Source organism: Apus apus, chromosome 3, assembly GCF_020740795.1.
Source record: "Apus apus isolate bApuApu2 chromosome 3, bApuApu2.pri.cur, whole genome shotgun sequence".
NCBI lineage: Eukaryota > Metazoa > Chordata > Aves > Apodiformes > Apodidae > Apus > Apus apus.
Genome location: NC_067284.1, coordinates 60514330 through 60528027, shown reverse-complemented (window position 1 = coordinate 60528027; position 13698 = coordinate 60514330). Strand labels below are relative to the sequence as shown.

At 42.1% G+C, this 13698-nt stretch overlaps 2 protein-coding genes across 4 annotated transcripts in view; one reads left to right on the top strand and one right to left on the bottom strand.

Annotated features, from left to right (window-relative positions):
• The window catches only part of CLIP4 (CAP-Gly domain containing linker protein family member 4), a 34184-nt gene extending 33680 nt beyond the window's left edge, over window positions 1-504 (bottom strand). For all 3 annotated transcript variants that reach the window (XM_051612969.1, XM_051612970.1, XM_051612971.1), the window contains exon 1: window positions 423-504. The gene's annotated coding sequence lies outside the window, so the exon portion shown is untranslated. The remainder of the gene's footprint in view (window positions 1-422) is intronic.
• A 4160-nt stretch (window positions 505-4664) lies between these two features.
• On the top strand, window positions 4665-12755 carry PCARE (photoreceptor cilium actin regulator). The gene is made up of 2 exons (XM_051615215.1): window positions 4665-8419; window positions 12589-12755. The coding sequence occupies exons 1-2, from the start codon at window positions 4665-4667 to the stop codon at window positions 12716-12718; spliced, it is 3885 nt and encodes a 1294-aa protein (XP_051471175.1). The 3' UTR covers window positions 12719-12755.
• The last annotated feature ends 943 nt before the right edge of the window (window positions 12756-13698 follow it).

The window sequence follows — 13698 nt, the reverse complement described above, 5'->3', positions numbered from 1 at the left end:
CCCGCAGAAAGCCGGGTACAGCTCAGAGACGACCACGGGAGGCGGTTCTCAGCGAACTCGCGGGAGCCGGGGGAATTCCGGCCATCACCCAGGGAGCCGCGGCCGCCCCGCCAGGCCACCGCACACCCCCCACCCCCGTTCCCCATACGGCGCTCCCGCCTTGCCGCCCTGCCCCACGCAACGTCGATCTGTCGGGCGACACTGTCAGTGTGCCCGCAGCTAAGGAAGCGGGGGGGAAGCGGGGGGAGACGGGGGGGAAGCGGGGGGAAGCTGAGCCAGCCGCGACCCGCCCGCTGCGGCGGCCACCCCGCCTCCACCCCGCGCGGAGAGAGGGTGCGAGAGCACCGGGAAACCGCCTGTGCCGACCCCCGTCCCGCTCCGCAGTGAGGGGTACGGGGCAGCACCAGCCCGCCCAGCCCTACCTGCTCGCGGCGGGGGAACGCGCCCCCACGCCCCAAGGGCCCCCGCGCCCGCCCGCAGCTGAGGGAGTCCAGCCAGGCCCCAGACCCGCCCCTCGCGGCCATGGCCGCTCCCCAATCCCCGGCCTATCGGCGGCCAGCACCGCCCTGGTGGCCCCGCCCCTCCCCGTCTGTCAGGGCTAGGCCGGCGACGAGAGGCTGGCGGCGCCCCCTCCCGGCCGGGGGTGGGAGGCACAGGTGACTCCCGAGGGGTTGCGAGCTCTGCAGCGCCCAGGTACGAACCGTAGAATCACAGAATGCTGGCTTGGAAGGAACGTCAAGGATCATCTGGTCCAACCTTTCTCAAGCTGAGTCTTAAAAGTGTTCGGTGTTGGGAAACACACCACTTCCCTGGGGCGATTACTCCAATGTCCAAATGTTCTCATAGTGAAAAATTTTCTTCTGGTGACCAATCGGGATCTCACCAGGAGTAACTTGCACCCATTAACAGAAGAAAAAAAAAAGAAAAAAGGTCAAATATATAATATTTGCAAAATAGGTTTTTGAAAGCATTGAGTTAAGATTTATTGTTTCATGCAGTCAATCTGAAGCAATTTCCTTAGAGATGAAAAAAAACACCAAGAATTAGAAGGCATGAATTGAGCTTCAGACAGCCAGTTCTGAATAGTTTGTATCTGACCCAGAATCAGGATGAATTTTGTCTTTCACTTGCACCATCACCACTAATAAAACTCTGGTTTAATTTAATTCTTTGAAATTAGATTCCCTTCAAACCGTTATATTCCAATTCCTTACTATTGTCAACAGATTTCCACAGGGGAAACAGAATGAAGCTTTGTAAGTATTTCTGTCAGTGCTTACAGAAAGGAGAGAATTTACTCCATCTCCCAGAACAGTGTCAGCTCTGCAGGAGAAGCTGAAATAAAAAGCAGCCATTTCTTATGTATTTAGTGATATCTAAGCCAACAGTATGAACAGCTCCCTGGTTAAACTTCATTTGCTGATACAAAAGAAGCAAAGGTTTATCTCAGAGTAAAACAGCTTGTTAAAGTTGTTATGACTCGAGCTATCTGTAATTCTTTAGTGAGCAGAAATTCACTTTCCCCAGAAGTCATCTGGAAATACAAACCTTATTTTTTTAAGACCCAGTATGAGAATTTATATGCACTCTCCTTTTAAAACCTGCAACCTCACAAAAGCAGTCCCTCATTAAAATTTTTCCTTGTTTCCATAATTGTTAAGCTTATCTTACTAATTTTACACTGACATTTCATACACTTTTAATAAACTGACTCTTCTTTCATAAAGTCCTAAAATGCATCCTGTGATTACATCATTGGGAACACCTCCAGGGTCTGAGTACCTCACATTTCCTTCCAGGTTCAGGGCTTATTCTTGCCTTTTCTAGGACACTTTTAGTGCCACTTTCAGACCAGTTTTTGGTTTCCATCATTTGTTGCCTCAACTAAATCTAACAGGGTTTGAACATTTTAATGATTCCATTGAGGAGTGCTATGTGACCCAGGCAGCTCCTTCAATATGAGAAAACTGCCAATTTTAACAGTAGGAAGGAAGTAAATAAAAGGAAGAGCAAAGGTAATTTACACACAATTCTCATGTGAGGAAAAATCTCCTTTCATCCTAAATTACTGTTCTTTTGGTGCTTTCCTAGGGTCTAATCCTCAAACACGTTTTTGTTCATCCTGGTATTTGTAAAATTGATGAAGTCAGCAAGGACACAGGTAACAACACATGGGCATCTACTTGAACATGACCATTGATTTTCTTTTCAACTTGTGTTCTGCAAACAGTAGCATTGTAAGCCAAAATACATTACTATAGTAACTGCACCAGGAATTACTTCAACATACAGCAATCATAAACTACAGATTAAAAATTCATCTAATCCTTTTACACTCAAAAACATTTCCTTCTCATTCTCATCAATCTCTGCATTGATTTTTCTACCACTGTTTTTTACCTAACTTACACATTTTGTCTTCTCTTCTGTTGCATGACCATGAGACAAATAATTTTCCTTAGCATTCTGATGAGGTAAAACATTTGGGTTTTCTTCAAGTGCCTCAAATATGCAAAGCAATATAAAACACCTTAGTAACAACAGTATTGATCAGGAAAATGCAGTTTCATAATTGTTGGGAAACAGTTGCATCAAAGTTCTTGCTCTCTCACAGAAGCTAAAAAAAATTGATGCAATATTTAAATATTCATAATGTGTATATATATAAGGAAACTATAATTAAATTTAGGATAAAACAGACACCTTGTTGAAATATGTTTTCTATGACCCTAGATATCTAATTAATAATAAATAAAAACCTGAATTTTAGTTTAATATTAAAATGTAAAATAACAAATTAGTACATAATAATAAATAAGCATAACCAGGATTTGGGATTTTTTTTTTTTTTATCGTGAATGTATTTCCTGTAAGATGCTAACAAATAGCCTAAGAATAACAAGAGAAAACTTAACTGTGTTAGGTCATTGTGTTGGGGCTTTGGTAGAAGTGAAGGGACTACAGAGGTTCACAGGACCTGCAATTGGGTGAAAGTGCTCTTTCTAATGCTGTTAACAACAAGGCAGCATCAACATTATTTACAACAGGAGCTTTCAGCCTCTGCACCATAGTTTAGGTCCATCCTTCTTTCCTGTTCTCCATCCCCAGCCACCCTCCCTATTTGCCATCTCCATCCCCAGTGTCGGCACTGCCAATTTCATGCATTCTCATTCCTGCAGGGGTTTGTGGTTTGTGTTTCCACTGGGAGATTCAGGGCCCAGCTAACACGTTTGCATGGCACAAGCACTCTGAAGAGCAGATGAGCCATGCCATCATGCACCTGCTTTGACACAGAGAAACAGCCACCTGCAGTAGAAAACCTGCATCTGGAAATGAAAAAATTAATCCATTTAGCCCAGCCTGATTCACAAAGAGGGAAATTGGGGGTGATTGTTATTATCACCCGCATCTATATACCATCTGTTATAATATATAAACATTTTCTGCTTCTTCCTGTTTCTGCTTTGCCTTCTTAAATTTATCTTTCAGAGTGGCAATATTCTGTCCTATCCTCAGAAATGATTCAAATGGAAGGGGGTTTGTTGCTGTTTGGGGTTTGTTTTGTTTTTCAGAAATAGGTCTATATTTTTAATTTGCTAGCTTTATTTTCTTAGAGTTTTACCCCATAAAGAGATAAAGGTAAGCAAGTCAGTTTTGTGACTTAAAATTTTATCTCAAGATGCTCAAAGGAAAGAAAAAAATATTTTTAATTTAATTTATTTATTTTAAAATCTGAAATTCTACAATGTATATCCACTAGATGCAGACACCATCTTAAAAATATATGCAAAACTACAAGTACTGTTATTCTGCAGTTTGCATTTTCAGGTTGGAAAGCTACTTAGAAGAGACAAAATACTTTCCAAGAATGATCACCAAAGGGGAAGAAAAACAAATCAAAACCTTGTTTTGAAATCTTAGAAGGAAAATTTAAACAACTTGTCATATGCAAGGGAAATTTTGAAGACTAAAAGCAAAAGTCTAGCAGGCATCTCTAACCCATTTGATTTCATGTCTTGTACTCTTCAGTGGGTACATAAACAAGGTCACCTTTCTCTTCATTGACTAGTCTCTAGTGGCATTTACATGCCTGTTCAAATAGTTTCCTTTCAAAAGACTTCAAAATACAGTCTCTTTCTCTGGATATCTGCATTCAGTTGTATGTTATGTTTTTGCAACAAGGGAAAACAGAAGGGACAGATATCAAGTCCTTTTCCTTCCAAATGTAGTGCAGAAAAAAAAGATGTGCCTTTATAAATACAAGGTAGATGCTGACCGGCTGGTGCCTGCTTACTCTAATGAGCTTAAAATCTTACTTGTAGTGGACATCTGTCAAGACAGAAGTGAGGCATGCAAGTCCTCTTAAGTCATTAGCTCTAAATCCAGCAAGGCTTTCACACTTCTTTTTTTTGAACCAAAGAAGAAAACCTTAATTGGAATGTGCATTGGAACAGTGCACAAAAGTTAAAGTAGATGCTTGGCACTAAGCTCATGTGAGATTTTGAGACAAACAACAATGAAATCTGACAGCAAAACTGGGAATGTGGTGGAAAACTCATGAGAAAAAGGCCAGCCTGCAGTTCGGGATGAAACAGTGAGTTCTATTCTTTCTTGTTTTCCCTAGTTCATCTGGATTTTTAATAAAAAATACAGCCAGAGAAAGGATGGGTTGCACACCCTCTCACAGTGACCTTGCTAATACTATTGCAAGAAGTGGTCTTAAGGCTTTAAATAAACCCAAAAGTGTTTTGCGTATTGAGCCAGGAGATAAAGGAATACCTCTACTGGTTAAAGGTTCATCTTTTTACAATATTGATGAATTACACCAATATGGGATCCAGAGGAAAGACTACATGGGAGAAAAGGAGGATAAACTGTCAGAGCAGGAAAAAAATTATAATTTGCAGTTACCTTCCAAGGCTCATTCAGATCCCCAGATTTCCAGGGAAGACAAGAAAATTGAGAGGACAACCATAGATGCTGAAGTTGTTATGTCTGAACTGATTGAGTCTCAAAACCACATCACTGAGGCCATACAGATCAGAAAGCAAAGCTCCTGCGAATCAGAAACAACAGCTTTCATTTGGGATGACAAGATTGAAAGCAATGCAAAGCAAATGCTAAAGAAAGGAAAGAAGCAAAAAAATAATAAGCTGGCAAAGCAAGGTCGACCTAGCAAAAGTAAAGAAAAGTCCATTTTGGCACCATGTGAGACAGAGAAAAAGATAGATTTCCCAGATCTACTTGTTAAGGCTCATCAGAGTGCATACGCCTACTTAAATCCCAGCATCTCCAAGTATGAAACTATACTTCACATGGCCAGCCAGGCTACCCAAACTCAGCTCTTCCTACAGCAGATGGTAAGCTTTCTTGTGCTTCGCTTTGATGAAATCAATCAACTCCTGGAAGAAATTGCCAAAGATGGAGAAAATCTTCTCAAAGATGTAGGTGGGAATCTGTCATGGCCAGCAGAAAAAGGTGATTTAAAGGAGCAACCTGACCTTCTGCAACAACTACTGCAGTACACGGTCAATAAAATGCATTTACTGAGTGGGATTCTGGCCTCGCTCACCTCCAGTGCCCTGCAGGAGACATGCAGATACATGCAGTCTGCTGCAAGCAACTTGGAAGGAAAGCTGAAAGCGAAGCAAAGCTTTGATGGGCGCTTGCAACAGGTCGTAAGGCTGCTTGAAGCCTCAGCAGTGGGATCCTCTCAGTTCCACAGTGATGACAGAACTCTCTGTTCTGAGGATAGTGGCATTGGCGTGGACAATGAATCCCTCAAGGAATTCAGTGTTCTCAGCCAGCATGCAGGACAAGCAAGCTGTGATTCCTGTGCACGTGGACATCTGTCTCAAAAGCACGCCAAAACAGTGGAGCATGTGTGTGATGGAACAGTGTTACTGGACACAGCCACATCCCATGATTATGCACTCAAAAGGCATTTTAAAGATATATTTTATTCATCCGTGCAGAGTAGGGGAGCCGCTTCTTGTCAGTTTGGAGTACCAGAAGGCATTTCTACCATGTCCCAGTATGCAAGCTTGAGCAAAAGCCATTCTTATAACTTCTTCCAGTCTGATTCTATTCAGGAAGGTGAACATTTAAAAATCTGTGAATCAACAGATTTTCCTTCTGATTGTGACGAGGACGATGACCAAGGAAGCACCCAGGGGGAGGATGATGACAATACAAGTTTATCAGAAACAGGGAAGGGTGCTCTGCTGAGGAGGCCTCTGACTTCACCTGCAGTCACTGATAACACACAAAGGCAGTCCATCAATAGGACAGAGAATGCAGATACAGAGGAAATTATTCTGAAGATGAAGGATGCTATCAGTGAAAAAATCAAATTTGTCCCAGCTAAATCTAGGCATAAAGAATGGATAGAGGATGAGAGTGGAAGAACAGTTCTAACAGCAAGACCAAGTACAGCAACAGGCAGCCAGAAAACCTACAGGAAACAGCAACGGTCCAGGTCAGAGGAGTCCCTCAGAAGCCAGGGAGAGGATCCAACCCTCCTAGAGCTTCAGAGAACTCAAAAAGAGCTCAGCAAAAGGCTGGAAATATTTCATGACAAGGATACAGATAGCAATCCAGAGCCTTGGAAATCAAGAACAGCACCTTATCTGCAGGATGAGCAAGTTACATCTAGGTCCTCTAGCAAACTGAAGGCATTCCTCTCAAAAAATTTCAACATCCTGCCTAACCAGGATAAAGCCGTTTTATTCATGGTTGATCGAAATCCCACCCATCACCTGGATGTCAAAAGAAGCAGGCAGCCTTTAACAGTTACTGTGCCCATGCAGGAAACATCAGGAGGTGAGCCTCCTGGAGCACAAATGCTCAGTGGCAGCTGCTGTGCCCCCCGACAGTCTGTCAAAAAGCTTATTGAAACATTCAGTCCTACTGATGATCTTCTGAAAGCTGCACCTTCAAGAACTTTAGGTCCAATAAAGTGCACCAGAAAATTTGAACTTCCAGTCATCCCACCTACCATTCCCTCTCAGAGAGGCCTGGCACCTTTAAATATTAAACATCGTATTTCGCCAGTAGAAGGAACAAATCCTTCAAACAACAACAGAGTTTCTTCAGGCTTTCCAAATGCCTTTCCTCCAGCACCAGCTGAAGAACTAAGCAAGGACACAAAGGAAGAGACTGATGAAGACACAGAGAATCTGCCACCACCAACAACTGAAATGTTAATGGACACTTCTTTTGACTTATCTGAGCCTGAAGAAACTGCACAAATAGAAGCAAACTCTTCAGAAGATGCCAAAAATCCTGCCAAAACAGAATTCCATGCTACTAAGAGATCACAGGTTTCCCCAAAAATTAAAGGCTCCCTTCAGTCCATTGACTTATTGCCAAGTAAAAATATCAGTGGCCCTAGAGCAATCGCTAATAAAGGTCTAAGGAATACTGGAGCAGGGGACAAGAAGCTGAAGAGGTACTCTCTGGAGCTGAACCCTACCAACTTGCACATACCTAGCCAGGAGGAGATATTGGCAACCCAGAGAAAAGAGGCTGCGGATTTGTACAAGCAAACCCATAAAATTATTCCTCTTCAAAATCCCAGTGAGGCTTCAAAACCAGACAGCAACGGCTCAGAAAGCAAAGAGCTCAGTTCACCTGTGACTTCAGTGCAACACCAGAAGCACAATTTTTCTGATTTGCATGGGAGAAACAAAAAAAGGTCAGTTTTTTCCAGGAGCGTATCTCCAACAAGAACTCCTTCTTCACCAACTGAGAAACAGTTTTTCAGCTCCCCAACACACCACAGGCACTCTCTGCAGGCTTTTAGCAACCCACAACCAAGATCACCCACCATGCAGAAGAAACCCAGTTCCCCCTCTAACCCCAGGATGCCCAGCCCACCTTTGCAGAAGAAGCCACTCTCTCCGCCACCACAGCGAAAACCTCTCAGTCCTCCTGGGAGGCACAAGGAAAGCTCACCAACGCTGCAGCAGCTGCTGGGCTCCTCAGCGTACGGCCAAGAGGCAAGCCCCCCTCCATTCCTCATCACCCCCTCCCCACCAACCTCCCCATCCCACTCCTACAAGGGGCCGAGAGCTGGGCTGGATGCTGGAGAGGGGTACCACCTTCCATCCTCCAAGAGGGGTAGCAATGTCCGTTCAATATTTTGCCGGGCCACTTCTTCCTTATTCGAAGCCAAACCTTCACTGGTACCGAAAAAACCTGCTGCAGAGGGGACCAGCCCGCCTGAAGCTTCGCTGTTTTCCCCAAAGAGCAGTCCACTTTTCCGGCAGTCCGGAGACCACACCAGAAAGCTGTCCCCGGGTGCTGCCAATCCTCAGCTGTTTGTGAAGAGAAGTTTCTCTGACCGCCGACCAGGGGTCCAGTTTCATCTTCCACCTCCGGTAACAAGTGGCAGTGAACCCGCACTTAACCAAGCCAAGTAAGAAACTTTCCAATTTAGGCCAGGAAAGCAAAAGTGTAGCACTGTGTTGGCTTCCTAAACTCCTGTTATAAATTTAATATTGTTAAGAGATTTACCAAAAAAAGTGCCTTGTTCATGTGCAGAACAGATGGCTGGGCAAACACAGCATTGTAGTTGGACTAGATGATCACTGTAGGTCCCTTTCAACTGAAATATTCTATTCTTCTATTCTATTCTATTCCCACAGATTACTGTAGACTACCAGTCTGAATAAAGGGAAGAGCTACCTTACCATGGCTTGCTCAAACCTTAGACTTACACGTGTGCTGTGACAGGCACCCCAGGGAAAATTCAGTGCTGGTTTCATGGCACAGAACTCTCCTTATTTCAGTGGGGGTTAAAGACACCCACATTCAATTCTTGAAAGCTCTGAAGTAAACCTCAGGTTATAAACATTGTTAAAGAACCATAAGAAGTTAGGCTTGCACCAAGGGAAAGGATATTATTCCTAACATCAGCCTTTAAGCCAGTAAACTGCTCAGCTGAAAGATATATTAGAATGTTTCAAATTAGCTGGCGAGGGTGGGGCTGGACTAGATTATCTCCAGAGGTCGCTTCCAATCCCTACCATTCAGGGAGTCTGTAATGACAGACAGATACTTGGTAGGCAAGGATGTGTATGGATGCAATTATAGCTGGAAATTTTGAAATTCTCATGTAGGCTTTCAGATCTAGGGGATGATTTCAAGTCTAATGGGTCCACAGCCCAGGCCCAATTTTCAAAGTGGGAAAAGCTCTCACGGCTACCAGAGATTCATTGCTCTGAAAATATCAGTTTAAAGAAACTGAAGCATCAACACACTCAATTTCACATTTACAATAATTGGTTTTAAAACCATTCTGATTTAAAAAATCTGGGCTTCGCTTTAAATTTTCTCCACTACTTAAAAAAATAATAATAACTTTAAAAAAAATCACAAAACCAGCCAGGAAACAGAAATTTGTATTTGGGAGTAGTCTAAGATCAGTGTAACAGCCTGGAAATACAAAGTGTTGTTATTCCAGTTTCTTAGCAGGATGTTTAAATGTATTGATCTCTAAACTACATAAGATGATTAAGACCCTTCTTAGATAACCTTTCCTCACATGAGGGATATTTTCACTCTTATTACAGAACCGCTGAAATCACATGAATTATCTCCAAGACTAGGGATTGCAATACTCTAACCAACCCTAACAGGAGATAAAACTGCACTTGGAAGTGCACAAACACTCAGTGTGTTGTGAGTACTGAGACAGTTGTGGATACTGAAGTCAAGTGTCCAGGCGTTCCCTCCCCAAAGACAGAATAAGGACTGACAAAACATGCAAAAAAACACTGGGAAATGCAAACCGTTTTGCATTCCCAGTTCTAATACTGCTGTATGGTCTTACATTTGAACATTTCCTAAAATCTTGTATGTTGTTGCTGGGTTTTCTGTTGTTATTATGTACTATATGAAGTCAGTTTTTTCTACTCCAGTGCATGCTAGCAGAAATATGTTTTCAAAAGAGGTTTTATGTCAAACTTTGCAAGACAAAAGCCCTGGCAGTTTTTTGGATCAATTTTCAAAACAGTCCATTATAAGTTTTTAGCTAATTTATGCTTCAATGGGTTGTATTATCTTTCTATTGTAGTCTGTCAGACCATAGAGAGTAATATTTTAAAAATACTGTAAATAAAATAATCCCTTTCATGAAAATAATTATATATCCCAGTGTTATCATATAAAGCATTTTGGAAGAATAAAATATATCCCAAGCCAAATTCAGCTTATACAAATGGACATCAAAAGCAGTCTTAGTGAGTCAGTCCAAATTTATGTCAGCATATGCAAAAAGGATATTTAGGCCATTAGTTACCACGTGCCCTGATTTAAGATGCAATACACTACTGTGTATTTTCTTATGCTTAAAATAAGCTGCCTGCAGTAAACTTTTACAGACCTTACATTGAATGGCCTAATACAAATATCACAGCAAGTGTGCCCATGGCCAGAGGGGGACCATTTTAGGAATCAGTATATTGCAAAAGTAGCCCCTCCCATCACTGCTGGCCAACTCCTCTTGCTGAGAGGAGTTGCTCTTGACAGGAGCAGGTGCCACAGTGGTGAGCACCACATCCCCATGTACAGATGCTGAGCCCTGCTTTTACAGCAGATGCCGTCAAGAGGCAAACCACCATGCTCTGATCCATCTTGCTTCTTCAAGTTCGTTAAGCATCCAAGGCATCCTCTGCTTTGCAATTCATTCAGCTAATGGGGAAACTTCAAAATGTATCCCTAGACCAGATATTGTATACCTCATCCTCTTCATTCCGGCCATGTTTGCATCTGGTCTCAAATTCACATGCTATTCCCACCCAGGTGTTCGTCTCCTTCATTCCTTCTCTTGCTCTACCTTTCCCCTCAAAATGTAACAATGCCTTTGGTTGGGTTTTTTTGTATTTTTGGGGTTTTTGTGTATTATTAACACCTTCAAGCACCATCCACAGGACAGAGGAGAGAGATAGAGTCACACCTGCAGTAGCATCACTTTTATACGTATAACATTTTGAAAATCAGTGAATTAGGCAGTTTCTCCCATGCTTCCAAATTCCAGGATATATTCCTCCACTTCTTCCCAACGAAAATATCCATCTGCTGAGAAGCAGACTGCTAAAGATGATCCAGCAGGAGCTTGTGCAAGAAACATGTTCTTCCTCAGGTAGATAAATCCCCCTCTCCCACTCACTTCATTTTAGCAGAAATGCCAAAGAAAAAAAAGGTGTCTTCCATCTCATTTCGCCAGCTAGCTTTGCCAGGTATTGAATGTCAGTGCTGTGCACAGCCTTTGGTCTCTCCTGCACATTCACAGATGCCGTAGAAGGCAAAAAGTGCTCCTTTCCCAAGCATGTCTCCCACCCATCCCATGCTCTAAGGGATATCAGGATTTAAAACATTGTTAAACCTAACTAACACTGGAGCTGGAGATTTTGTGGTTAGTCTTAGGGTACCTGGATAAGAGTTTCAGTTTCAGGTTACAGTTCTCAAGACAGTAAACTGATTCCCACTTGGACAGCCTGTGGATGGACAGACTGAGCTAACTTTGCTGGGTTTTAGCTTGTTCATTTGACAGCAATCAGCAGTTATTGATATCTTATCAAGACACAACACCTAAAATTGGTCTGCTCATAGAAGTCCTGTTAATCTGTAATAGGGTTTATTTGTATGCAGCTAAAATACAGTATTTCATTGACACTGCTGATCTTCCAAGAGGTAGAGTAGAGAGAGAAGATTAAATGTTCTTGTCTTTAAGATATTGTTCAAGGAGGGCTTGAGGATGGATTGGGTTGACTGAACTGGCGCAAAGCAAGTAGCCCTACTGAGACCTTCTGCAATTGGGCAATATTTGATTCTGCATTAGTTTCATGACTGGTCTTGTGTCATAAATGTCTTCATTCAGCAGTTCAAATCATTAAAGTCCTAGAAATCAGAATAAGAACATAACATTTTGCCTACAGTTGAAAGCTATTTCAGTTTGGTAATGTATGTACTTAAAATACAGTAATGATTCCAAGATAACTCTGGAATATTTCCCAATGTTGAGTTTAAACCACTTCAGTTAGTTACAGCAACACAGGGCACAGCACGAAGAACCATACTCATCACTAGGTCCACTGTTATAGTCAGTCTTCATTCATAAAGTCCCTGTGCAACCTCAGGAACGTTATTTACACTCTGTCTTTAGAGTGGCAGATTTATACCACCACACAGCCCTCAGTCATGTTGACATACTCAGGAATCACTCTAGCCATGCTAAGCAGATGCCTATTGGAGATAAAACCTTTCCTCCAGCAGAATCTGGAACAGGACTTTTCCCTCAAATCTGTCTCTATCTGCAAGTGAACACAGACTCACACTGATGCCCTGTTAAACACAAAATGTTTGCTCCCTGAAAGAGCTTTGTGAGGGGAGAGTGCAGTGCATTTGTCATCACAATAATAAAATCTGGACAGTGCATATAAAGAGCATGTATACAGGAGGAGGTAGGGAATGACATAATATGTTGCAGCATTGGTGTTTCATGGGTTAATGTGGTCTAATCAGCACTGTTTTAAAACGTCATGATTCATTAGCTTCTTAACTTAAGCATCTTTCCTTCTGCAGCTTGGAGGAGAGCCCTAGAAAAGCAGGTAACTCTTGGAACAGTCCTTGTGTTCCTGAAATCAAAGAGTCCAACAGATCTGCTTCCCACCCCGAACTCTATGTTGTGGGCCAGGGGATGCAGAGGGAATGAGCAGAACCTACAAAGGCAGAGGCACAAGCAAGGCCAGAGGCCCCGAAGAGAGGAAGCAGCCCTACCCAAGCCTCCAAAACCGTGGCTTCATTTTCTTGCAAGGACACTACAACGCGGCATTGCATCTAAAAATCCGAACTGGCCCACACAATCCAATGAAAGCCAGCTGCTTCTCCTCTCATGGTTTAACTCAAAGATCTACGCTGAGCAGAAGAAACACTTTGCAGCAGGGTGAGTCTGAGGTGAATTGGTTTGACAAAGACAGGACCTATACCCAAGTTCTTTGTTTCACTGTTTAGATAAATTATCATTATTTGACATGTTAGTTATTCAGGAGAGCACAACAGTTTCAGTTGTGTAAAAAGTAACTGTGATGGTGTTTCCAGAGGGGGGGTAAAATCCTGAACAAATGGCATTTTATTGCAAAAATATCAATAGCTTCAGCAAAGCCACATTTTTTACAGTACATATTTACAACAGAGAGAGAATTAGGTCAAATGCAAGTTAAACCAAAACAACTCCTTTTAAAGGAATAAAATTAGGGATCGTATTCCCTCAAAAAGGCTTTGATCTTCTAAATCACCCTTCATTATCGTGTAATCTCATAACTTTTAGTTTCTAGAATGCAAGGCTTAATCCCGATTAGAGTAGTTTTGTAATAGCCCAGTCAAACAACGTTATAAATCCTGAGGAACCTAAGGACGTGTATCTTTTTTTTTTTTTTTTCCTCCCTGAAATTGGTTTATATTCTTTCTGATTTATGTAGTTTGAGGGGATTTACTGTGATTTCACTGAAGAGTCTAGACAGATTCTTGTTAATAAAAACACAAGTTATTTACAGTTGATTAACCCTAGGCTTTTACAGCACTCACTGGAATACTTTTTCCGAATTTACTGGATATTGCTCACCTAACTGATAAATCATAACAACTAAGATGCAACTTTTAATTAACGTAATTTCAATAAATTTAATTTGCAAT